This window comes from Ictidomys tridecemlineatus, chromosome 6, assembly GCF_052094955.1.
Source record: "Ictidomys tridecemlineatus isolate mIctTri1 chromosome 6, mIctTri1.hap1, whole genome shotgun sequence".
Lineage (NCBI taxonomy): Eukaryota > Metazoa > Chordata > Mammalia > Rodentia > Sciuridae > Ictidomys > Ictidomys tridecemlineatus.
In genome coordinates, this window is record NC_135482.1 from 162,956,740 (window position 1) to 162,984,511 (window position 27,772).

At 39.1% G+C, this 27,772-nt stretch overlaps 1 protein-coding gene across 3 annotated transcripts; it reads left to right on the forward strand.

Moving 5' to 3' along the window:
- Positions 1 to 84: 84 nt before the first annotated feature.
- Phf11 (PHD finger protein 11) lies at positions 85 to 27,587 on the forward strand. 3 transcript variants are annotated; one of them, XM_078016031.1, is made up of 10 exons: positions 85 to 441; positions 5,857 to 5,993; positions 11,036 to 11,143; positions 16,083 to 16,216; positions 18,575 to 18,624; positions 20,743 to 20,804; positions 21,904 to 21,970; positions 22,593 to 22,724; positions 23,567 to 23,638; positions 25,720 to 27,587. In XM_078016031.1, exons 1-10 carry the CDS (start codon positions 348 to 350, stop codon positions 25,872 to 25,874), a joined length of 1,011 nt encoding a protein of 336 aa, XP_077872157.1. In that variant the 5' UTR covers positions 85 to 347; the 3' UTR covers positions 25,875 to 27,587. The 3 variants fall into 3 exon arrangements, with proteins under 3 accessions (XP_077872157.1, XP_021585438.1, XP_040137478.1); XM_021729763.3 differs by having other exon boundaries at positions 5,872 to 5,993; XM_040281544.2 differs by having other exon boundaries at positions 5,883 to 5,993.
- The last annotated feature ends 185 nt before the right edge of the window (positions 27,588 to 27,772 follow it).

Sequence of the window (27,772 nt, forward strand, 5' to 3'; positions counted from 1 at the left end):
GTTTAAGATAGGGCTATTTAGGCCAAATGGTGTGAACGAGTTTCAGAAGAACCTCAGAACAGCGCAGCTGTGGGAGGGGGGTAGGGGCACTGGCATATGTAGTCGTTCCTGGGGTTTTGTTGTTATTTGTTTGGGTTTTGTTGTTGTTGTTGTAGTTTAACCTACCAAAATAACCATTAGACCTGGAAAACTGCGAGAAACCCCCCTCCCCACAGCCAACCTGGGTCTTCGGCTCGAGCTTTCCTTGCGGCGGCTCCGGGGAGTTAAGGAAGCGAGGGCGCCGCCGGGACTTCCGGGAGCGCGCCACGGGCCACCGCCGACAGGCTGCCGGACCCGCAGTCTCGGCCATGGCCCACGCATCCCCGCCCCGGGCCGAGTCCGTGCGCCGCGCCGGCGGCCCCGAGGTGCACCCCGTGCAGGACGGGCTGCCCTTCCCCACCGGTGAGTACCGTGCGGGCGGCTGGGCCGGGGCTGCCTTGCAGCCGCGCGGGGACCCGAGTCCCTTCTCGGCCTGCTCAGGGCCGCCAGGGACCCGCGGGACGAACTTGCCCTGCACTCGCGCTTGCTTGCACAGAGGGTCCAGGGAGAAGGGGAGGGCGGCGTGCGGCTACTTGCAGTGGCTTTGATTCTCCTTCTGGCCTGCTGACATTTCACCGGGGAGCAGTGGACCAGGTGCTCCTGGCTCTGATTCACTGACTGCAAGCGACCGAAACTCAGGGAAACTGAAACTCCCAAGTGAGATTCCACCCACTGGTAAAACCCTGCCGCAGGAGAGCTGCCCTGCTGCGGGGAAGCTGGAGTAAACAGGCCGCAGGGAAGGGACGCTACTGGCAGCTGAGTCTCAGGAAGCGGCTGGGAAAGACCTCGTAGAGGACGTGACTGGACACCATTTCCTTTGCTCCAGTCCTCCTGGGCCCTCAGCTTGAATGAGTGTTCTGAGTGGGCCTCTTCCCTTCAACACCTGTAGCGCTCCTGCGATTTGCCAGGCTCAGGGCTAGTCATAAGGACTAGGCAGTCCCTACTCCAGAGGATGTTAAGAGGCAACTTTAGTTAGAAGTAGTCAGCACCACAGAGGCACAAATGAGAGGCCCCTAACTTCTCCTGATGTCCAAGGAAAACTTTATAGAGAAGGGGATGCATGGTCTTAACTTTCTAAAGGATAAGAATCAGCCATAAGTGGAAAAGACAAATAAGAGGACACAAATAAGAGCATCAAACCATAAAACAAATGGCAACCATAAGCCAACCAGTTGACTGTTTCATTCAACTAATACGTATGTATATGGACTGCAAAATGAGAAGACAGAGAGATGATGTTCTTTCCTGACATCTTCCCCAAACTCCAGGATTTTAAACCAATTTCCATGTCTGCAGTGATCTCAAACTAACTACATCCTTAAGAGAATTTGTCTTCCCTACACTGCAAACTTGTTCAGCCCCCAGCTTTCCCCATTCCATTCATCCAGTTGCTCAGGTCAGAAACTTTAGTGGTATCCTTAGCACCTTTCCTTTTTCCCCATACCCCATCCAACACATCAGTTAGGCCAATTACTTCTATCTTCAAAATCTGTTTCATGCCTGACTACTTCTTAAACACCTCCATTACTCCATCCACACCCAGGCTGTCATTGTCTCTTGTCTGGACAACTGGGCTCCCGTTTTCTCTTCTAGCCTTTCATACAAGCAGGCCTGTAGAGCAAGGCACTTTTCCTGTTCTAGTTGTCTCCCATTACAGCTCACCCCATGTTCTTTTCTGATTTGACTTTACCCATCTTGATGACTGCCACCCCCTGCTGCCTTGTGTAAGGCAGTAAGCTACCAAATCTGCTTCAGTATCCTTATATTTGCTGTTCCCTCAGTAAGGAAAATTCATCCACATATTGTCCCATTTTCATTTCCCCACCACACTTAAATGTCTGCCTATTTCCTGAACCTTGCCTGCCCATCTTGTCTAAAATGCAGTCTTTGATTACTGATTACCTCTTCCTACTCTTTCTCTATGGACTTACCACTGTCTGGAGGGGAAAATTTTATTTAATGTCTTTCTTTGCCACTGGAATTTAAGTTCCGAAAAAGTTGATACATTAAATCTTTTCTATATTCTTAGTGCCTAGAACTATTTGCTTTGTAGTATAGGGCATAGGAAGTCCTCATCAAATATTTGTCAAAAGAATGAAAGGGCTTGTTTATAACACTAAGGAATTTGGCTTCTGCTTTGTTGGTAATGAGAAAATGTGTGCAGATAGACACTTTATTTTTTATAGAGCTGAGGATCAAACCCAGAGCCTCATACATGCTAGGCAAGTGCTACACCCTCAATCTCAGATTATACATTTTAGATAAATCACTCTGGCAGTATCAGGAGGACTGGAGCACAGTCGTGATAGAGAAAGCAGAGGCAAGGACATGAGCTTATCAGAATGGACTCAGAAAACAGCAGGCAAGGTACATCTTCCACACTTGCACCAGAACAGCACACACGAGTGTGCACACAAGTCATGGGAATTTAAGTGTTAGTCAAGACTTGCTGACTGCAGATAGTACAAACACAGTGTAATTTAAGCAAAAAAAAAAAAAAAAAAAATGCTGTTTAGTAAGAAGCTGTTCTGGGCTGCCCTTCTGCTGATCATCCTGAAATTCACTGAGATGGCCTGGTGATAAATCAGGATTTGCAGTTAGTTACAAGTTAAGAATTCAACCACAATGACTTCAGCAGGAAGCATAGACAGCCTCAAACCCCCAGAACACAGATGTTGTAGCATTTTTCAGAAAGGGCCCCAAACTAGGGCAACAATATAACCATATAACAATATATCCTACTAGAAGGGGTTTTTAAATGAATGTTAAAGGTTAGTGGATCTCATTCCATCTGTTTCCTTTATTAAGTGGCAGAATGTGTTCCTTGGCCACCTACCTGGCTACACCCAGATTCTGCCTGGTGGTGGATTGCCCTTGTCTGATGGGCTTAAGACCAGCTCTAGGTAGAGCAGCATTGATTGGGGAGGATAGGCCTATAGAAGTTGAAGCCTTAGCAAGCTGTTCCCAGGTATGGTGGGCCTGCAGGTTGCTGGAGAGTCTGGAGCATTGCTGTGATTTGAGTTTCTTATAATTTTTCTGCCGCTTCATTCTATAGACCCTTTCTTACCGATCTGTCAGGTCAATCTGTTGAGTCCACAGGCTTGCTAAATCTGCTAGGATGACTCTGGGGGGCTCTGCTGATCTTTACTGTTCTTAGCCTCAGCTACTAATAGAGACCAATGGGCTGGTCCCTAAAAACCCAAACACCCATGACACACCTACAGGTATCCAATCTATCTGAATCTACATAGTTCCTGATTTCAGATGGCTAAGGGACCAAGTTGTCTAAATGTACTTGGTCCAGAAGTTCCAAATAATGTATATAGAGAGTTAAGATAGTGAAGGATTGCCTGCCTATGTAAGAGCCCCCAAAGTGACAAACTCTCCCAATTACATCCTTCCTCCAGACTAGAAGAATAAATGAACTAGAAGAGCTAAAATATTTTAGGAAATGTGATATAGGGGTAGTTGAGCAGAAAAATGCCACTATGAGAGCCCATGAGTCTTACCTTGAGTTTATTCATTGGTGCTGCAGACACACTCCAGGTCAGTTCATAGCAGTGTGGTGACCACCTCTGTATTCTCACATGCCGGGGTCCTAGGAGCCCAAATACTTAGGAGTGCAGATCAGATGGGGCACAGAGCCCCCAGAGTGAGTGCTGGAGGCCCTGCTTGGATATCAGCCCATGCAGCACATCTGTCTACAGGTGACCTTCAGCTGTGCACAGAAAAGAGGACCTTAAAAAAAGTGTCCAACTCTTATACAATAAGGAGTAGATGCATAGTCTGTCAGACACTGTTTTTTTAATATATGTATATATATTAAATATATATATACATATATATTAGATGTCCCTTGTAGATGGACACCGTACCTTTATTTTATTTATTTATTTTTAAGTAGTGCTGAGGATCGAACCCAGTGCATCATATGTGTTAGGCAAGCACTCTACCACTGAGCTACAGCCCCAGCTTCTGTTAGTCAGTTTCCGGCTGTGACAAAATACCCAAGAAAAACAAAGGAGGAAGGGTTTATTTTGGCTCATGGTTTTAGAGAGTTTCAATCCACGGTGAGCTGGCTCCTTTGTTTTAGGCTTGAGGCAAGGCAGTAACATCATGCTGGAAGGGTCCAACTAAGGAAAGCTTCTCAGTTCATGGCAGGCAGACAGGAAGAGGAGAGAGCAAATGCACAAGAAATGGACCTGGGACAAGATATACCCTTCTAGGGCATACCCCTACTTCCTCCAACCAGGCCCCATCTCCTATAGCGAGATGTGAAAATACAGAGATGGTCACCACACTGCTATGAACTGACCTGGAGTGTGTCTGCAGCACCAATGATTAAACTCAAGGTAAGACTCACGGGCTCTCACAGTGGCTTTTTTCTGCTCAATTACCCCTATATAACATGTCCTCACCTTCCAATAATCCATTCAGTTATGAACCCATCAATGATCCATTGATTAAATCAGAGCCATTATGTCCCAACTACTTCCCAAAAGTCTCATCCCTGAACCTTGCTGAATTGGGGACCAAGCCTTCACCACACAAGCCTTTGGGAGACATTCTAGATCCAAACTATAACAGAGTGTCACATATTATTGTGGGAAACGTGACAGTCTAGGGAATTTTAGCACTAATAATGTAACTGCCTGACACTGTCTTTCTGAAGCCTGTGCTTTGTAAGGTTTTTGGTTTTGGTTTCAGTTTTGGGTTCTTTTGGCAGGGAGGGGCTAGTGTTAGTGATTGAACCGGGGATGCTGTACCACTGAGTTATATTACCAGCCTTTTTTCTTTTCATTTTGAGACAGAATCTCATTAAATTGCCCAGGCTGACCTTGAACTTTGTGTTGCTCCTGCCTCATCCTCCTGAGTTGCTGGGATTACATGCATGCCCCACTACACTCATCTTAAAAGCAGTTTTCTACTTAGAAAAAACAAAGGAATAAGAGGATGAGAATCTGCAAGGAGCAAGACAAAGTCTCATGCTTGTGGCCAAAATAATAGCAAATTAACAAATTAGAGAAACTTGCCTCTTAACTGTCTCTAGTTGGAATCTTCCCAACAACTGGCTCTTTGCTTCCTCTCTTTGCCTCTTCCCTTCTCTTCCCAGCTTTTTCCCCTTAGTTGTTTTTCTTTTCCTCTCCTAAAAAAAACTGATTCCTACCTTTATGTCTCTTTCCTGACTAATCATAATGTTGAATTAAAGCACACAAAGTTACATAACTCATTTGCTTTTTTAATTCTCCCAGAATTTGTTTTTGAATGTAGTATGACATTAGAGGTATGATTTGTGTTTTGTTCTGGATAGTTAACCAGAACACTGTTTCCTGAATACATCCTTGTTGTTGATTTGTAATGACAGTCATTATTATTGAGAGCTTGCTATGGGCAAGGCAATGTTTTGAGAACTTTGCTTCTGCTTAATTTCATGGTTGTGTTTCTTGAATGAAGATTTTCCTCATTTTTAGACATTTTAAATGAATTATTTTTTTTCTTTAACCCATTTAAATATATATAAAATAAGTTGGGGCTGGGGCTTAGCAGTAGAGCGCTCGCCTAGCACGTGTGAGACACTGGGTTCGATCCTCAGCACCACATAAAAATAAATAAAATAAAGGTATTGTGTCCAACTACAACTAAAAAATATTTTTTGGGTCCCCAATTCTTTGTCTCTGGGGGAGTTGAGACTATAAAAATAAGGAACTGGCCTTCTACTTTAAGACTGGAGGAGGATGTGTCCAGATGACGAAATTCTACTTTTCCATTTCTCACCAGGGATGTTACTTATAGGTATCTTTCAGGTTGCAGAAAAGATGGAAAAAAGGACATGTGCACTCTGCCCCAAAGATCTCGAGTATAGTGTCCTGTACTTTGCACAATCAGAGAATATAGCTGCTCATGAATGTTGTTTGGTAAGTTACTTGAAAACTTACATGAAACTACATGAGTCGTTTTAGGATTGGACATACCAGAATAGATAAATGGTGCTTTGAATACAAGGACTAAGGAGGAGTTGGCCATTGGGCTTTTAAGTGAAGATTGTGGCACATAGTTTTCTAACATTAAAGGGTTTCAGATCTTATTATCTTATGATTACATTTAATTTTATTTATTTATAACTTGTCAAACACATGAAGAGAACTATGATGAAGAAGCTTCTTCAAAGATAGTTTAATGAAGCCGGGCACAGTGATGCATGCCTATAAGGCCATCAATTTGGGAAGCTGAGGCAGGAGAATCTCAAGTTTGAGGCTAGCCTGGGCAGTGTAGTGGGAGGAGACCCTGTCGCAAAATGAAAATTTTAAAAAGGGGCTGGAAGTGTAGCTTGGTACTAACGCACTTCTGGGTTCAATCCCCAGTAAAACACACACACACACACAAAAAAAAAAAAAACAACTTAATGAAAGATTTCAACTATAACAGACATCTGTAGACCTTCCACCCAGATATAATTTTGTTTTAGATTTATCCATGATGCCAAACATAGTTGTAAGTCTTTCATTTTAAATAGTGTTTCATTGCATGACCTCTGTTCACCTGTGAATGGGCATTTAGGTTTTGCCAGTTTTCTTTCTATGACTAACAATTATCTAGGTCACCTCATACATGTGAGAATTCTCTGTCTAGGGAATATAGCTAAGAGTGGAGTTGCTGGGGAACAGAGAAGTGGTGTTTTCACTTCACTAAATTTGCCAAATTACTCTCCAAAGACATTGTAGCAAATTTGACTTACACTGTTGTTTCAGAGTATTTTTCTCTTATTCATTACCAGTATTTCATATTATGAGGTTATCATTTTTCTCCCCTCAATTCACATGAAATGATATCTTTTTTTAAAAAAAAAATTTTAGTTATAGATGGACACAATACTTTCATCTTATTTGTTTTTTTTTTTTTTTTTTTAATGTGACATCGGGGATCAAACCCAGTGCCTCATGCATGCTAGGCAAGCACTTTACCACTGAGCCACAACCCCGGCCCGAAATAGTATCTCTCTTGCACTCCCTCATTCCTAGGGATTGCATTATCAATTCTCCTGCTTATGGTCCATTGTATTTTCTATATCTGTGCATTGGGTGTTAGTAGGCTTTATGTTTTATCTTTGAGATGTTGTTTTCGCTTATATGTATTCATTAAAAATAGTAAAGCTTTATTATTTGTTATTTAATTTTATTTATAGCATTTTCTGTCAGAAGTTCATAATTCAGTTAAAGTCATAATTATTTTCCTTTATAGAATTGGTGAGATTTTTTTTAACCAAAGAAATTGTTTTCTGCTAAGATCCTTTTTTTCCCCATAAGTTTTAAAATCTTGCTTTTCTTATTAGTTTCTTAATTTTACTGAAATATTATTATTACATAAAGTAGAAATTAATTTTATTTTTCCATATAATTGACAATTTTTCTCTCCAGTCTGTCTGTTTTGTGGTTCTGGGGATAGAATCCATTATGATAAGAAAGCACTCCACCACCAAGTTACACCAGCTGTCATACCACCATTCATTATTCACACCAGCTGTCATACCATCATTCATGAATAATGTATATCTTCTATTTTTTATTTTAAGTAAAAACAACATCTCAAAGTAATGATAACTGTTGTTTAGTATGTGTGTGGTAATGTTTTTGGAGCTTTACCCACATTGAAATGTTAATCCTCTGCAACCGTTACTCTCCCTAAGCTAAAGATGAAACATCTGAGTCACTGAGAGATTTAAGTCACTTTCCCAAGGTCCCACAACTGTAAATGACAGCCAAAATTCTCAAGAGTCTAATTCTAGAACTTTTACACTTACCCAGGATGCTGACAGTATCAAATCTCATTTGCAAGGATCTGTTTCTGGTGCAATTGCTGAGCTGATGCAACAGAGTTTTAATTATTATGGCTTTATCATGAGTCTTGGCTCTTAACTGGGCACAGTGGTGCATGCCTACAATCCCAGCTATTTGGGAGACTGAGACAGGAAGATAATAAGTTTGAGGCCAACCTGGGCAACTTAATGATATCTTGTCTCAAAATTAAAACGACTAAGGATCTAGTTCATTGAAGGCTATGGGTTCAATCCCTAGTACCTCAAAGAAAAATAAAATAAGCCTTGGCTCTTATTTTGGTGCTTTGAACTTTGAGATTTTTTTTTTCAGATTTCACAAAGATTCCCATTGGAATTTTGATTAGAGTTGTATTTAATTTATAGATGAATTTGGGTAAAATTAGATCCTTCATAATATGCATCTTTCTATCCATTAATAGGATCTCTCTCAGGCTGGGGTTGTAACTCAGTGGTAGAGTACTTGCCTAGCATGAGTGAGGCACTAGGTTGAATTCTCAGCACCACATCTAAATAAATAAATTAAAGATCCATCAACAACTAAAAAAAAAAGTATTTTAAAAAAATAGGGTCTGTCTCTTCAATTTAGGCCTTTTATGAGTTTCAAAATTGTTCGGTAATTTTTGAAGTTTGTCGGGGTGGCACATGCCCATAGTCCTGTCTCAAAAACAAAAACAGTATAGTATTTCATCTAATTACAAAGCATTATTTTAGATGCTGTATTCAATCTAGAGATGATTTTAAGTATATGGGAGGATATACATAAGTCATATGCAAATACTGTACCATTTTATATAAGAGACTTTGCACTGGAAGATTTTGGTATCTAAATGAGGGTAGGTCCTGGAATTATTCCCCAGAGGATACTGAGAGATGACTGTATTTTTTCCTTTTATATTTTCATAGTATATCAATATGTCCCAATTTGTTATCTGTTCACCTGTTGATAGACATATGTATTATTTCCAGTTTGAGACTATTTATAATATGTCTTCATGTGGAAATAATGCTTTTATTTCTTTTGACTAAATTTCTAGCGGTTGAATTGCTGTGTCATAAAATAAGTGTGCTTTTGACTTTAAAAGTTATTGTTTTAGAGCCAGGCAAAGTGGTATATCCTTGTCCCAGCTACTCGGGAGATTGAGGCAAGAGCATTGCTTCAGACCAGAAGTTTGAGAAGAGCCTGGGCAACATAGGGAGACCCAAGCTGGGGCTGGGGCTCAGCGGTAGAGTGTTTGCCTAGCATACATGAGGCGCTGGGTTTGATCCCCAACACCATATAAAAATAAAAAATAAAGATATTGTGTCCACCATATAAAAATAAAAAATAAAGATATTGTGTCCACCTATAACTAAAAAAATAAATATATTAAAAAAAAAACATAGGAAGACCCTGTCTCAAAAGGGCTAGGAATAGATAGCTCAGTGGTAGAATACTTGCTTACAGTACAAAAGGCCCTGAGTTTGGTAACAAAAAAAGTTATCATTTTACACATCTACCAACAATGTCTCGAGTTTCATTTGTTCCACATCTTCATCCATAGTTGGTCTTATTTTTTTTTTTTTTGTACTGAGGATTTAACTCAGGTACTTTACCACTGAGCCACATCCCCAGCCCTTTTTAACTTTTATTTTTTAGATGTTTTTATTTGTTCTTTTAAATTATACATGACAGTAGAATGTATTTTGAAATATCTTTTTTATTTTTTATTTTGAAACAGGATCTCACTAAGTTGCTGAAGCTGGCTTTGAACTTGTGATCCTCCTGTGTCAGCCTCCGAAGCCACTGGGATTTACTGGCATGTGCCACTGGCAACACTTGATATTATCAGTTTTTTAAAATTGGGGCCAGTCTGTTGGGCATAGAGTGATATCTTGTGGTTTTAATTTGCCTGAGAACTAATGATATTGGGCATCTTTTCATGTGCTTAATTCACTATTCACTGAATCTTCTATGAAATATCTGTTCAAATCTTGCCCCTTTTTTGGTGATACTGGGGATGGAGCCCAGCAACTAGGGCCTTGTACATGTTAAACAAGTGTTCTACCAAGGAGTGACAGCCCCATCCTTGCCCATTGTTAATTTGTCTTATTATTGAATTTTAAGTTTTTTCTTTATGCGTGTACGTTGTCAGCTAGATGTATTATAGCCAGGTATGGTGTGATGGTGGATTATGCCTATAATCCCAGCAATTTGGGAAGCTGAGGCAGGAGGATCACAGGTTCAAGGCCAGCCTCAACAATTTAGCAATGCTCTCAGCAACTTCGTGAGACCCTGTCTGAAAATAAAAAATAAGGGCTGGAGGTGCTTAGTTGTAAAGTGCCCCTGAGTTCAGTTCCCAGTACCAACAACAAAACAAAGGTGTATTGTAAATACATCTCAGTCTCTGGCTTGTCTTTTTATTTTCTCAGCAATATTTTTCAAAGAGCAAGAAGTTTTTGATTAAGTCCAATTTATTCAATTTTCTTTATGGCTTCCGCTTTTTGTAAGAAATCTTTGCCTATGCCAGTGTCACAAAAATTTTTCTCGTATGTTTTTTATGCCCTTTGTTATTTGAATATGTGCGACATAGTGATCTTCAATTGAGAAAGTAGGTTGGACTCTTTTAATTCAAGTGACCCACAGAAATTTGAGCCAGCCTAAATATGAAAACATTTTTAACGAGATTACAGGGCATTTCAAGGCTCCTGAAGGCCAAGATGCAGGCAGGTCAAAGAAGTAAGAGCTGGGAAGCTATCAGGAGTATCCTTTCTCATGTCCTTATTTCTGCTTTTATTTCTCTGCATACTAAATCGTGTCGCTTTCACTATTGCTCAGAGCCTATTCCACACTCCAAGGATAGAGAATCTGGTCCAACTTGGCATCAGGGCCCACCCAGGTCCAATTAGCCAATGGGAGTCAGAGTTACATAATATAAAATTTGCCTGGGGTGCAGGATCACACCCAGAGCAGCAGGGTGACTTGTGGTCTGCTTCTAACCCCGAAAAGTGGTCACTATTCTACCCTCTAATCCATCTTTCACTCCTGGTGAGTGTTTCTTAGTACCATTTTCTGGCCTGTAGCTTTCAATACTACTTTATGAATACTCGTTTTTTTGTTGTTGTTGTTTGTTTTCCTATCTGCAGCTGTATTCTTCAGCCCTTGTGGAATGTGAGGATCATGATCCACATAATTTTGATAGAAATTTTGATGTGGAATCAGTAAAGAAAGAAATCCAGAGAGGAAGAAAGTTGGTAAGTAGAAATGATTTTATTATTCACACAGGATGACCATACTCTTGGGGTTGCATGCAAAACAAAGTGATTTAATTGATAACTAGAGATAGGTAAGCATTTTAGAGAGCTGAAGAAGTTTAATGTTTTTTTTAATATTTTTTCTTTTGTTACAGATGGACACAATGACTTTATTTTTTTAATTTTGTTGTTTTGTAGTTGTAGATGGACAGAATGCCTTTATTTTATTTTTATGTGGTTCTAAGGATCCAACCCAGTGCCTCACATGTGCCAGGCAAGTGTTCCTCCACTGAGCTACACCCCAGCCCCAACCCCAGCCCCAATGACTTTATTTTATTTATTTATTTTTATGTGGTGCTGAGGATTGAATCCAGTACCTCATACATATTAGGCGAGCACTCCATCACTGAGCCACAACCCCAGCCCAGAAGATTAGTATTTTAAAATAAACTACCAGGCTGCTTAGTAAAGTTGATATGAATCAGAATGCTTTTGGCTGTAAGTAGAAGAAACCCTGGTTCAGATTGGCTTTAACAAGGAGGATGTTTAACCAGAGAAAATACCAACCTTAGTACATCAATGATGTCATCAGGGGCCCATTTTCTTCCCCCTGCCTTCCTGGTCCCCAGCATCAACTTGTCCCTTTCTGGCTGTAGGATGGCTGCATGTAGTACCTGGAGCATCATACTTTTTTGTTCATATCCAGCAAAAGAGAAAGCTCATCCTCACACATGAAATAAGAAGCCTCTGGAATTCTAATTTGATCTTAAACTGTCTTTCTCCATCAGTTGCCAGGGGCAGCCATAACTTATCAGGATCTACCCTTGGCGCCAAAGTCATCAGGGGGCTATCTGGGAAGGACAGAATGCTGAGGGGTTCTCCTCCTGGGTCCATTAGGCCCACAGACTTCCTGTGAAAGGCACTCACAGCTTAGCAAGCAAGATAATAAGTATGAGTGCCTCACATCCTTCCACAATCATGGTAAGATTAATGACAAAGAACCAGCATTTATTCTTTGTAAAATGTCAACATCAGCAGCGTCCTGCAGTAAGGGTTACATACATTGCTCTTTGAAAACTCCCAGCTATAAGTAATGCTGCAACAAACATCTTTGCATATATATCCTTGTGTGCTTGCTTGAGCATTTCTGTAGTGCAGACTCCTAGAAATGACACTGCTGAGTCAGAATTTCCTGTAAAAATGTTGAACTGTGGACTGGGGCTCAGTGGCACAGCACTTGCCTCACACATGTGAGGCACAGGATTCAATCTTCAGCACCACATAAAAATGAATACACAAATTAAAGATATTGTGTCCATGTATAACTAAAAAAATATATATTAAAAAAAAAAGAACTGTGCTGACAAACTGTCCCCTGGGAAAGGTTGTACTGATTTATACTTCTTTGTATAGTGGATGAAAGAAGGCCTCTTATTCCATGTGTGGGGATGACCTTTCTCTTGCTGGACATGAACTGACAAAATGGTCAAAGAAAGTTTGACAAAAATGAGTGTCACTATTCTTGTTTATTTTTGCCAAGTATAGAAAACTTCATTTCACAGCTCCCTGGTCACTGGAGAGATTGAACATTATTTCTCTTTGGGCCTCTGCCACCCGTCTCATTACTCTCCCCTGAGTTCTTCCTTTTGCAATCTGTGGCCACACCTCATCACCATGGCCCACTTCTGCAGTGTCTTCCAGACCCCAACCACCCTCTCCCACCACCCCTCTGCACCACTTCCTTGTTCCCCTGGCAAAGTCCCATCCTTGGGTGAACCTGTCTATTGTCTGCATAAACCCAGTAGCACCAGCACTTGAGCAGTTGAAGAGATGGAGAAAACCCACAAATATAGTGACTGACTTAGATTCATGGCTGCAAATATCAGAAGGTTCCTCATCACTTTGCTTGTGTGTTTGCTTCACCCTCCACCCTCTACATTTCCTGTTTCACATCCTGTCATCTCTCTTTAAAACCTCTCCTTGCTCCAACCTCCCAACCAAGTTGACGATTACCTTTATTTAACCTCTCAGCTGTATTCACCCAGTTGTCCACACTCTGTGTCTTGAAGTACCCCTTTTTTTTTTTTTGGTGGGGTGTGGGGGGCAGGAATTGAACCCAGGGGCACTTAACCACCTAGCCACATGCCCAGCCCTTTTTATTTTTTATTTTGAGACAGGATCTCACTAAGTTGCCTAGGGCCTTGCTAAGTTGCTAAGGCTGGCCTAGAACTTGTGATCCTTCTGCTTCAGCCTCCCGAATGCTGGGATTACAGGCATGCACCATTGCACCTGGCCCTTTTGCCTTTCTGGACACACACACACACACACACACACACACACACACACACACACACACACTAGGTGTCTTCTACTTTTCAGGCTACTTCTTCCCCCATGCCCTGGCTGTGTATCTCCAGCCCTGTCCCCTCACTAGAATTCCAGTCTACTAACCTGACACATTTCATAGATAACAAAAGCATCTTATATTTAAGTTGGCTGATAACACAATCCACCCCATCCAAATCTATTCCTTCTTCACCCCAGTAAGTAGCACCGCGATTCATCCATTACCCAAAGCAGAAGTCTAAGAATGATCTCTCCCTCACCACATCCCTGCACAACATCAAGCCCATTAGCATTAGCAATCCTCCTAGACATACTGCACTGTCTACCCACTTCTGTCTTGGCATTATTAATCCACTGAAATCACTGGTCTAGCTCTCTCAAAGGTGGCTGAAGATTGCTGATATCCTGATTTCTTCCTGCCATCCTACCTGGCTCATTCTCCATACAGCAGATTGATCTCTTAAAAATACTGGTCAGTTTATGTTCCCCTTAAACTAAGATAAAATTACTTTGCTGTACTCTGGCTTGTAAGCCCTCCGTGACCTTGCCCTTATGAGACTCTCCCCCGGCCCACTCACCTGCTGTAACAAGAGGCCTTCCTCTTGCCTTTCTGGTGAGCTTGCCCATTAGGAGGCTCATTCTTGCCACAAGGATGAAGAGCCTCTGCTTAGACTATCTTTCTCCCTGCTTTCTTGCAGGCCAGGAGCTCTTATTATTCCAACCTTCTCTATTACCACCTTAGATGATACTTTACTGACCACCCAATCTGAAGTAGGGACCCAATGACACTGTCATTTGTCTTATTTTAGTTAGATACAATGCATAAACCCTTCTGTGAGGTGTTTTTATATTTTTGTTTGGGGGTTTTTGCAGTGCCAGGGATCTAACCCTTTCACATGCTAGGCAGGCACTCTAGCACTCTACCACTGAGCTACATCCCCATTCCACCATGAGATGTTATTAAATTTGCTTTATTTAATTATTGTACCCCCTCCTCACTAGAATATACACTTCATGGGGACAGGTACCTTCTACTTAGTCCACTGTCTTACCCCTTATCCTTCAACAATGTCTGCCACATCAGAGCTACAATAAATACTGTACATCTGCAAAGACTTTAAGCAAATGAATGTTTATTGCCATTTGTATTTCTTTTGGGATTTGCCTGTTACCATTTTCCTGTGGAGGATTATCTTAACCTTGTGTCTAATATTCTTTGAACATTTTTTGTTGTTGTGGGTTTTTTTTTTGTTTGTTTGTTGTTTTTTTTTTTTTTTTTTTTTGGTACTAAGGATTGAAACCAGGGTTCTCTACCACTGCTCCACATCCCCAGCCCTTTTTATATTTTGAACAGGGACTTGCTAGTTACTTAGGGCCTTGCTAAATTGCTGGGGTCAGCTTTGAACTTTGAATTCTCCTGCCTGTGGCTCCCAAGCCACTGGGATTACAGGCATGAACCACCGCATCTGGCTGCAAACATTTTTCTTTCCATCTTTTTCCTTGTCTTAAATTTTTCAAATAGTATATGTCGCCATAAATATGAAAGTTTAAATTTTTTATATAGTCAGATCTGTCTTTTTCTTTGTGGCTTCTGGGTTTTCTACCTTCCTTAGATAGCCTTCCTTTACCACACACCATCCTTTTTTTCTTTCCCCTTTATTTCCTAATTTGCTTTCATAATTAGAGTGTTAATCCATTTAAAATTTATTTGGGAGAGTTTTTGGTCCCCCCAATTAAATTTTCATTCTTTTATGGTCTGACTTGGAATCCCAACTTTTATCTTAATCTTATTTCTCACCTACATTTGAACTGTCTTTATTTACACGTTTGCTTGTGCTGATGTTGGGGAATCGTGTGAGCCATCTGTTTTGCAAGATGGTCTTACTGGGCCACCAGTCATTCAGCCAGAAGATGATCCTAATCAGCCTTGGTCATAGCTGGATTCCCTAAACCACTCAGGTTTCTGGGGCCACACAGTGTCTGCCTAACCATCTCTACACCACCTTCAATAAAATACCAGATTGAGAAATAAAAGCAAGGGATCAGATAAGCTAAACTAAGAAAAATATGGCTCAATTGGAGTTTTTGGTTTGTTTTTTTTAGGGGGGGGAAGCTCTACTACATAGATTCCAAAGAAGTTTCCTTTATTTTATCTCACATTATCCTCAATAGCAACTCTATAGACAGTTAATGTTACCCCAGAAAGGAATCTAAGAGAAGTGACTGGCTCTTATTGAACTTGGATCCTCTTGCCTCAGCCTCATGACTACCTGGGATTCCAGGCAGGCCACCAGGAGCTGCTCTTGTCTCAGGTTCCTATACCCTTCAGGACCAGTAGCCTCCTCGAGCTGGATAAGTTTGCCAACTCTGATTTTTTGAAATCTCTTTTAAAAAGGCATTGATTTTTGAAAGAAAAAGCATTTTCTGCTTTTAATGGGATCATTATGGAACAATCCAGGCCAAGCATTCACTAGTTGAGGTTTTGCTGAAATTTTCAAGACTGCTGGCTTAAATAACATCTAATGATATTTTTAAATTTTAACAAAGATTATGAAAAACTGGATCTTATTTAGTAAAACCTATTCTTCTGTAGAAATGCACGTTGTGTCGTGAAAGAGGAGCCACCGTGGGATGTGACTTAAAAACTTGTGCCAAGAACTACCACTTTTTCTGTGCCAGAAAGGACAACGCATTTCCACAGGCTGATGGAGCTCGAGGGATTTATAAGTATTTAATACAACAGTTTTAAACCTACGTTTGGGGGATTGGGATAGGAATAAGAAAATTAAGACAGAGACTTTAAAAGCTAAATTTATATAACTGATTTTCAAATGACAAGACAGGGGGATACCCAGTTGGGAACTAAACTTTATAACACCTTTTCTCAGTATCACAGAAAAACAATACAAGGTTGTTTTGCTTTTATAAGTTTCCCTGCATCCTGTCCTTCCTGGTAAAAAGCATCACTTGTGATAGTGGCATGAGTGGCCTAAAGGGAAGCAGGAAATAGGGACCAGTTCAAAGCTGTTCTTTTCTGACACAGGAAGTAGTTTTTTACTTATATAGCCACAGGCTCATCAGTTGATGTCTCCAGTCTTGTATGTGGAATAAATGTAATTTCCACTGTTATACCAGTAATAGGATTGGTATTATGTTCTGAGTAATAGGATTGGTATTATGAGAGCATTTTAAAAAAGTTTTTGTAAGATTTGTTCATAAAGTGATTTTTTTAAAAATGCTACTCAGATCTGAGTAGGATCCCCTTACCTAAGTGTCCCAGGCACTTTTATTAACTTATTTAATAACTACTTTTTGCCACGCAAACTCAAAGTGCTATACTAATGTTATGTCAGTCAGTCCAGGGAGGTAGCCACTATTATCCCTACTTACAGATAAAGCTCGGGGCCACTTAGGAACTTTCCTTGGGTCACACAGTTGATAAGTGGCAGAGCTGGGTGTCAGGGATCCTGAGTCCCTTGCTCTTTACCACACCAGTTCATCTTCAGATATAGGGGCCATATCTTCTAAAACAATGTGGGTAAGCCTGCCATTGAAAGAAGTTTCCAAAATAAATTTAAATGAGTCTGAGCAAGTTACATTTGTCACTTGAGACATTAGGACTGTACTTTTTATTTTTTTAGTTGTAGATGGATACAATATCTTATTAATTTATGTGGTGCTAGGATTAAACCCAGTGCCCCAGTGGTAGAGGCAAGCGCTCTACCACTAAGCCACAGCCTCTGTACTTTTTTTTTTTTTTTAGTTGTAGATGGACACACAATACCTTTATTTATTTTTATGTGGTGTTGAGGATCGAACCCAGTATCTCACACATGCTAGGCAAGCGCTGAACCATTGAGCCACAACCCCAGACATTTATTTTTATATATATATATATATATATATATATATATTTAGAGACAGAGGCTCACTGAGTTGCTAGGTGCCTCACTAAATTGCTCAGGCTGGCTTTGAACTCACAATCCTCCTGAGCCACTGGGTAACAGGCATGCGCTACAGCCCAGCTCAACTTTTGTACTTTTTTTTTTTAATATTCAATTTGCTAAGAAACTCATAGGTTGTGCTCAGATTTCACTTTTTTTTTAACCTTTACAAAGGGCCCGTTTTATATAACTTTTTTACAAAGACTTTGAACATAAGATCAAAACAAAAGCAATTGAAGTCATGACTCTCTTAAGAAGTTGGGGAAAACTCACTGAGTTTATATCAGAGCTAATGAATTAAGTCAATGAAAAATGTGCTTGGAAGAAACTTGAGTACTTGGGAAATGAAAGTTCTCAGAGATTACCAGAACCTAAAGCAGGGAAGCGAGGGGCTAGCTGGGTATTGCTGGGAAGGTGGCATAGAGGAGGTGGGACCTCGTGGAAGATGGGAGGAAGCACAGCATCCTGACCATCAGCCTCAATAGGAAAAGAAGGGAGAAGTAGCTGCAACTGAGACAGAAGAAATGCAGGAAGAAAACAGGATCTGCACAGTTCTCACTTCATCTCTAGTAGGTTAGATATAAGATCTGGAAATCTGCTATTAATTTTTCATAAATTAATGTGTGCACTTTTGTGTATTGTTGAAAATCAAGCTTTGTGTAGTCTCGTGGAAATTTTCATGTCTTAGAAGATTTTGGATCTTTAGGTATCTTTGTATAGTCAAATGCCCCTAACCACTGAGTATGAACCAGTACTGTCAAAGACTTCAACTACTCCTTCAGAGAACATAATCTTTTTAAGATTCAGAGGGCAGAGAAGATATCTAACAGACTCAACCGCACTTAATGTGGGTTAATTTTACACTGGTTTAGCATTTCTCTTTAAAATTTAACACTGAAGGGGCTCAGAGGTAGAGCTCTTGCCTAGCATACTTCAGGCACTGGGTTCAATCCTCAGTACCACATAAAAATAAGATACTGTGTCCATGTATAACAGGAAATTAAATATTTTAAAAAGTTAATACTTAAAGAGTAGCAATTATGAAAATTTAGTACCTTTTTAAATCACAAGGAAATTGACATTGTATTTGAAAACTGTTTATTAAAAGATTTAATGATTATTTGGAATTGCATATTTTTAGGGTGTTATGCCAACAACATGCTCCCAGATCACCAACCAATGCTCAGAGTGGTAAGTCTCTACAATCTCAGTTTGTGGGTTTAAAGAAAACCAAACATTTATATAGGACATGGAATAGTCATTTACTTGCTTCACTGAATTAAAATACAAAGTTTTGAGTCAAAATTGTACATACCTATAAAATTTGTCAGTTTCTCAGTGCACAATGTGATATGACATTGAATCCAGGCTTACTCTACCACTGAACTACATCTCCAGCCTTTAAGACAGGGTCTTACTGAGTTGCTTAGGGCCTCACTAAGTTGTTGAAGCTAGCCTTGAACTTTGATCCTCCTGTCTCAGCCTTCCAACTCACTGGAGTTAAAGTGTGCCACCATGCCTAGCTTGACTAGTTTTTTTTTTTAATGGTGAATTAGACCTATTCTAGCAGTTCTCACCATACTGATAGGACCAAACTAGACACCGTAAAAAGTTTTGGCTTTTGTGACTACTACTCTCCTGTAAGAATATTAGAATTTTCAGTAGGTAAAATTAGTAAGGTGTCATATACTCCCTGAATAAAAACTTCCCAAAAATGCATGGTTAGCATTTCATTTTAATTAAGGTGGAATAGATCCTATCTGGAATTATGGGATGTACATTCATTCATGAGTGCCTTCAGTGTACTTTCAGAACACCAGTGTTTTACCAGTACTAAATACAGAAGGTTCGCCGTGACCTGGAGTCAGGACCTCTCTGGAAAAGACTTAGTTCTGTGTCATGCCACTACATTTTATGGGGGCAAAAGGCACTCTCTGAACAGTATCTCTACCCTTATTTTTCAGTCATTATCCTTTTAACTGAGGAAATGCCATAAAGAGATTGCTCTTAATCAGTGTTTACTGATAGAGAACAGTAAGTTTTAAAAAACATAATGTGGGGCTGGGGTTGTGGCTCAGTGGTAGAACGCTTGTCTCACCTGTGTGAGGCTCTGGGTTCGATCCTCAGCACGGCATATAAATAAATTAATAAAATAAAGGCACATCAACTAAAAAAAAAAAAAGCAGATAATCTTGGGCTATTGGTGTAGGCTATTGGTTCAGTGTATGCTTGACATGTACAAGGCCTTGGGTTCCATACCTGGCACCACAAAAAAGAGGATGTAAATGAGTCCTTTCCTCAGAGGAAACACTTGTTCTTTTGAATTCTTCCAAAGAATGTTTGTGTAAACATACCACTAATATACATTCCTTTTTTCACTTGCTATACTTTCAAGATCCTTCTGCATAAGCTTATACACTTGTGCTTATGCACAGTATTCCATGAGACAGCCATACAATAGAATTATTCTCTGCCTGAGGGACATGTAGGTTATTTCCTACTACATTTAATAGTATTTAATATTTTCTACTACATTTAATACCATGGTTAACCTTGTTCCCCATACATCTTTGCCTCCACACAAACTACACTGTAAAGTAAAATTACTGATTCAAAGAATATAAACAAACTCTGGATAACCTGTGGCTAATTATCTTCCATAGAGATTCATCTGTGGTACAGTTACCCAAATCACTGCAAATATTGTATATTAAACATCTTTATCAGTCTGATATGTGAAAACTTTTTACTTTGTATATCTTTTCACCATTTTTTTTTTTTACTCAATACCTTTATTCCATTCACTTTTATGTGGTGCTGAGGATTGAACCCAGGGCCCCACACATGCTATGGGAGCGCTCTACCGCTGAGCCACTATCCCAGCCCCTCACCAGTTGTTTTCTATGACCTACTTTATTCACTTTTCTATTCAGTGATTCTGCTTCCTGAAGAGTTAGTTCTCCATATACCAGTTTTACTACTCAGTTATTTCCTTTTCATATTCACTAAGATCATTTTATATTTTAAAACTTAGCCCTTTAGGGGTTGGGGTTGTGGCTCAGAGGTAGAGTGCTCGCCTGGCTTGTGTGAGGCATTGGGTTCGATCCTCAGCACCACATAAAAATAAAGACATTGTGTCCACCTATAACTAAAAAATAAATATTAAAAAAAAGCCCTTTATTCTGTATGTTGAAAATGCTTAGTCTGTTTGCTGGATCTTTTGACTTTGTAACAACTTCTGGCTTTTCCAAATTTTATATGTCAATCTTTTCCTTTATGTATTCCAACTTAAGTGATTTATATTTTTAGCTGATGGAGTAAAAAGAAAACGAGGAAGGAAGAAAAGACTCCCAACAGGCATTCATGTACCGGTAATTTGACTTAAATTTTCTTACAGCTTTAAATTTCTTAGTGTCCTTATTTAATCCATTCTAAATTTCAGGTGAAATGCACTTTCCAACTCAGTGGAATAGACAGCAGCTTCCTTTGAGTTGTCTAACTAGATAAACCTGAGATTGCGCCTGAGGATGCCCTTTTGGGAAGAATCCCTTATTCAGGAAGCTTTTAGATAATTCTTAATGATGAAATTAGTAAGGAGAAGCTGGAAGTTCTGAAGGAGACATTATTCCCACAGCTTCTGTAAAGCATCCCCTTACACCAAGTTAGAACATCTGACTATAGAGTGCTTAGGTCCTTACATGAGCTGAGGGTATAGCTGAGCACTGGTACATTCAATATTTCCCAGCTACATGATCCAATATAACCTTGTTTGTAATTCTTATAATTTTCTAGACTATGAAGTATATGAAATACTTACAGGATTTTAACTAGTATTAACATCAGCTCATATAAGCCAAATTAATATGAGCCAGCAGCCTCTACTATTTGCTATTATTCAAGAGGTGTTTCTCAAGCTGGTGAGGTGGCTTGCCTGTAGTCCCAGCTACTCAGGAGGTTGAGACGGGAAAATTACTTGCACCCAGGAGCTCAAGGTCAGCTTGGGCAACATAACTATCTCAAAAAACAAATGTTTCTCCCCCAGCCTCAGAAACTTAGCAAGACCCATCTCAAAAAAATCAAAAAAGGCTGGGGATGAGACTCAGTGGTTAAGGGGCCCTGGGTTCTAGCCCCAATACCAAAAAAAAAAAAAAAAAAAACACACAAACACACAGACTTCTCAAATACCTTGTTTTATAAGTAAAATATCTACATATGAAGGGCTGAGGTTGTGGCTCAGTGGTAATGTGCTCACCTAACACTGGATTCAATCCTCAGCACCATATAAAAAGTAAAAAAGGTATTGTGTCCATCTACAACTAAAATAACTTTTTTTTAAAAAATCTACATAAGAATATAAGGCCTGTATAATTAAATGCATTTTCCCATTAAAATGCATTTAATTATACACAGTGAATTGGCTTTTATGTATTAAATGCCAACAGTACAATCTTGATTTTTCTCTCCCTTTAGCAACCCGAGACGACAACATTCAATAGATTCATAAAATCAATGAAAGAAAAGAATAGCGGCTCCCCAGGTTTGTGCTCAGTGACAGCTATTACACAGCCTCCAGTACTTGTAAAAACGTTGACTCTTCGGTATTTCAGCCGTTTAGTCCATTAGCACCCCACCATGTAAATAAGTTGGGTTGGATTGGGCGTTGCTTCTCAATATGAGGATATACTTCCTAATAAAGAAGCTAGTCTTGCCTGAGCTCAAAACCCAGTAATGTGCCACCCCACACACTAGTTTTGTAGATGAAGGGCTGGGGTTGTAGCTCAGAGGTGGAGCGCTTGCCTAGCATGTGTGAGGCACTGGGTTCGATTCTCAGCACTGTGTATAAATAAGTAAAATAAAGATCCATTGACAACTTAAAAAAATCATTGGCTAGTAAGGAAAATGACATAGTGATTGACAAAAAAAAAGGGCAGGTTGTCATCTCAAGGATTTGAAGCTAAATTTTAGAAATTCTTCTTAATTTATATAGTTATTATAAGCAAAGTTTTCTCTTATAACACTTCATTCACTGATAAAGGTGTTGTGTGTTATTTACTAATTATATTCATCAGCCACTAGGCAAGGTTTGAAGAAGTAACCATAAAGTGGTATGATTAGCTGCTCTATAAGACCGTTACTTATAATAATGTTTTCCTTATTAGATGCAATTGTGAAAACACCTTTTCTTAAGAAATGTAAGGAAGCAGGACTTCTTAATGACTTATTTGAAGAAATATTAGATAAACTTCATTTGATTCAAGAAAGACTCATGGATGAAACTACCTCAGAATCAGGTACTAAATTTCCCAGTACAGAGACTTTTCACAGACCTAGACATAAAACAGACGAAATAAGGTAAAAAACATTTTCCCTTTGCATTAATAAAAATTGTTGTGTATAAGGTCTACTGTCTATTATAAATCAACAGAATGTAGATAAATTCAGTAGTTTAATTCAAATGCCCTAACAGTTGTGATGTAGTTCCCATGAGTGCACGCAGGTGTGTGGGTGCATTTAGAGCCAAGGTAGCCACATGGTGGCCCCCTGTGCACCTGAATTTAAGTGCTGAGAACAGTTAGGTTACAGTACTGATGTAACTCAAGTTGTTTCCTAAATAAACCAAGTGCCCTCTATAAATAATGTTTACTCAAAATTTAATGTATGGAAGAAATTTAAATGTTTTGATCAATGTGTGTTTTAGTTAAATACAAACTTTCTTAAGTTTCTTGAAGAACTCTTGGGAAAACTGAAGTTCCATTTGTAAGGTATAAATTCATAGTTCCTTAGCTTTCTTAACACCTATAGAATAAAATTTGTAAGCTCAGACTAAAGTTATTTCATAAAGGAAAGCTTTATCTATTATAGACAGCAATGTAAAATATATACTTATTTGAAAGAATATGTTCTACAGGACAAGATTAAAAAACTAAAACTAATATTTTCTCTAGACCAAGCACTTCTCAAAACTTTTTTTGCTTTAAAATCAATGTGGAGGACTTGTTAAAGCACAGATAGCTGCCCACCCCAGATTTTGATTCTACATTTCCAAAAGTTCCTGTTTTGGATTATTTTCTGAAGTGTAACTGCACACATGAATTATTTAAAATTAATACTGAAAATGTTTCTCTCTCTCCAGAGTATGAAGAAATTGGGACTTCACTTTTTGACTGTAGATTGTTTGAAGACACATTTGTAAATTTTCAAGCAGGTATGTGAGTTACAAAAATTTTTATAGATTGAAATAGTATGATGCTATACAGGTAATAAAATTCATTTAAGAATGTTGTTTTATTAAATGAAAATAGCACAGCCCATTACAAAAACAGTATGACAGGCACAGAAGAAAAAAACAAATATATATACATATATAGACACACAGGAAAACAGCACTCAGTAGAAAGAGCAGTTTCTTATAGGTATTGGATTGTAGTAATTTCTTTTGTCTGTTCTTTTAATGCTGAATTTTCCAAATTTCCTGTATACAAATACTTTAGGGTTTAATGAGAAGAAATTCATTAGAAAGGAAACAACAGGCCTTATAGGTGTGTGGCACAATGGCACACACCTATAATCCCAGCAGCTCAGGAGGTTGAGGCAGGAGGATCATGAGTTTAAGGCCAGCCTCAGCAATTTAGTGAGACCCTAAGCAACTTAGCAAGACCCTGTCTCGAAATAAAATATAAAAACACGGGGGTTGGGGATGTGACTCAGTGGTTAAGCGCCCATGTACAATCAATCCCCAGTACAAAAAATAAAATAAAATAAAAAATGTCAGGTTTAGTTTTCCCAACACATATAATCTCTTCAAATCTAATATTTTATGAGGGGCATTGTGGATAATTCTAAAGTTCATAAGAAAAAATTAGAGGGGTTGTGGTTCAGTGGTAGAGAGCCCACCTAGCATGTATGAGTCATGTTCCCTCCTCAGCACCACATAAAAGTAAAACATTGTGTCCACCTACAACTAAAATATATACATTAAAGAAAGAAAGAAAATAGTCAAGATGTTTTTGTAGAAGATAAACTTGGGGTATTTCAGTTGAAAGGAGGGAGACCAATCACTTGTTGAGTCTTGCTCACAGACTGAAAGCTCAAGCCTTCAAGGCTTTCTACTTATGATTGTGATCTGACCTTTGTCAAGGCTGCTGCACACAGGAGGCAGGTGGTGCAGGGCACCTCCCAGGGAGGAGTGGGGGATCAGATTCTCAGGTAATTTGATGTGAATGGCTGCCCCTGACCCTGCACAAGACAGTGCCCTATAGATGTTTTTGTCAGGAAATGGTACTAAGACACTAGGTTTTCCTTGAGAAAACATATAGTTCATATCCCTATCTAAACATACACAACTTTCACACTTGAGTTTTACATTATACATTTCTATTTGTAGTCTTACTACATTTATAAGCAACAAGAAAAAAAATTTTTTTAATTTACCCCAAATAATATCTCTCAGTCTGCTAATAAGAGTATCTCTCTTTTTTATTTAAGGTAGCCTTTAAAATCTTCTAAAAATATTTTTATGGGAGACTTATCTTACTCTTTCATATGACACAGTTACATGTTTAGAACCTGTCAGTTGTCACACTGGGTGGGATGGTTGGGAGTCCATCTGTTATAGTGCCGTGCAGGGATGCAGGGTACCAGGAGACACCACTTGGAACTGCATGAGAATCAGCTGAAAAGGCTCAACTTTGACACCACACTTGATATTCTCTAGCTTAATTTAGCCTTAATAATGTATATAGTTAATTGCAGGTGTGTGGTTGTTCTAAAGATGATGTATTTTAAAACAAATTTTAAGGCTTTTAAAATTATATTGTCTTATTTCTGAAGCCTTATGAAACAGTATCTTCTTACTCCACAATAAAAATCTACTTCTAAAACAAAAAGCTTTTATATAACATTAATTGGATGCCTCTTTATGAAAGATTTGCCCTTATCCTAGCCACATTCTCTCTCCAATTATCAACTTTCAACAAATGCACATAGCATAGCAAGTGACTTATATAAGTGTTCACAGATAAACAATAGGGATTTTTTCTGCCACAAACTCATAAAAATCTTAAAGACTTACCAGCTTTATGTGTGATAAATGCTGGAATCCCATCCTGAATGAGAAGAGGAAGCCATCAGAAAGAAACCAGTTTCTACTCACAATACTCTAGTCTTTTCACTCAAGGCACAAGCATTGTGGACTACATACTTGCAAGTGAAAGAGGCTAGAAACAGCACATTATTTCTCATGAAACCACTGAATAATCTAAAGTCACTTTATTCTTCTTTTCAAAGCAATAGAGAATAAAATTCATGAATCTGAAGAAATGCGGCAGCAGCTGAAGGAAGACATTGAGCTACTTCAGGATTTAAAACAAACCTTGTGCTCTTTTCAAGAAAACAGAGACCTCAGGTCAAGTTCCACTTCCGAATCCTCTCTGTCTTCCTAAAGACCATCATTTCTTAAGCCAGTGGTCAGGTGAAACTGCAAGTAGCCCCTAAACCAGAAACCCAGCCCAAGAGCCACACACCTTCAGCCCATCCCTCTCTGGGGCCCAGACTATATCCCCACCAGCTCTTAAGTTCTTGCTGATTGGCTTTGCCCACTGGATGGGACTCGTAACAGTATTCCACTTATTCTGAGATTACTTTTCCTTCATACTACTTCCCAGTTTAGCTATATCTCACTTCACACCATGAGAGTATAGGATCTCTGATAGCAGAAATGATTTCTGTGGTTTCTCACCATTATCCTGTCGTTTTGCTCACTGTCATATTCCCAGCACTTAGTCTGCTCAAGAAACATTGGTACAATAAATGCATCAAAATCCATAATTTTTGAGACTAGTTTCAGCCCATAATGGCTCTCAGATAGTAATAGATATGTATGTACCACTTATACCAGATTTACCTGTCTTCATGTCAGTCTGCTTTTTAGAAATCTCTTTTCAGCCAGTTATTATATGACCATTTTATCATCTCCTTTTAAATTTGTTCTTTTTAGTTATTCGTGACAGTAGCATATATTTTGACATATCACACATACATGGAGTGTAACTGCCATTCTTGTGGTTGTGCATGATGGAGTCATACTCGTCGTGTATTCATATGTGAACATAGGAAAGTTACATCCAATTCATTCTACTGTCTTTCCCATTCCCATCCTTCCCTCTTCCCCCATTCCCCCCTGACCATTTATCATTTTTGAAACACCAAAATCTAAAGCGAGGCTATTAATAAGAACAGAAGTGGGAATATATAAGAATGAAGAAAAATAATAGTTAAAAGTTTTTTTCAGTCTAACAATACACAATTCAGGTTTTTGTGCCCATACCACCACTGACTGCTGTCATTCTCCCATTTATGGTTCTAAATCCCCTGACCTTTTTGGGGGGGTATGGTGTGAGGGGCAAATACTGGGCTAATGCATGCTGGACAAGCACTCTAGCTCACAGTCACAGCCCCAGTCCCCTCCACACACACACACCTTTTTTTTCTGAGATAGTCTTGCAAAATTACCCAGGCTGACCTTGAATCTGCAATCCTCCCACTTCAGCCTCCCAGGTGGCTGGGATTACAGGTGTGTGCCATCACACCGAACTGAAGTTCTCTGAATCACTACCATGCTGCATATCAAAATAGGTTTGAATGGAGTCTCCCAAGCATAAGTAATCAAAAACATCTGTTGAAGAAAGATTATGAAATAAATAGAAAAAGACACTCCATTCCCATTTTAATGGCAGGTCTAGTCCAAATCATTGCCTAAAGGACAAAAGATTAAATAAATCAGTAGTTTTAAATCTAGCTGCACACTGGAATCAGCTGGGGACCTTTTAAAAGTGCAGAAGCCAAGATTATTCCATCCAAGCCTTGCTGAATAAAGACTTCCCCTGGTCTAGATGAGACTAATGTTAGCTTCCTGTCCCACTATGACATCTTTTTTTTTTTTTTTTTTTTTTTATTTTTTTTCAAGTAGAGAAGTTCTTTATTATAATTATTATCACATATTAATTATATAAAATATTGTGTTTCATTTTGATAATTCTATGCAGGCATGTAATATACTTTTATTGTATGCACCCTCTCTGTCACCCTCTCTTTAATGTTGTCTCCCTCCCCCACAACTAGATTCCACATATGAAAGAAAACATTTAATACTTGTCTTTCTGAGTCTGGCTTATTTTGCTTAACATAATCATCTCCAGTTCTATCCATTTTCCTGAAAATGACATGATTGTGTTGTTCTTTACAGCTGAATACAACCCCATTGTGTACCTATACCACATTTTCTTTTTTTTTTTTTTTTTTTTTTTTTTTTTAAAGAAAGGCTGAGAACTTTTAATCATTT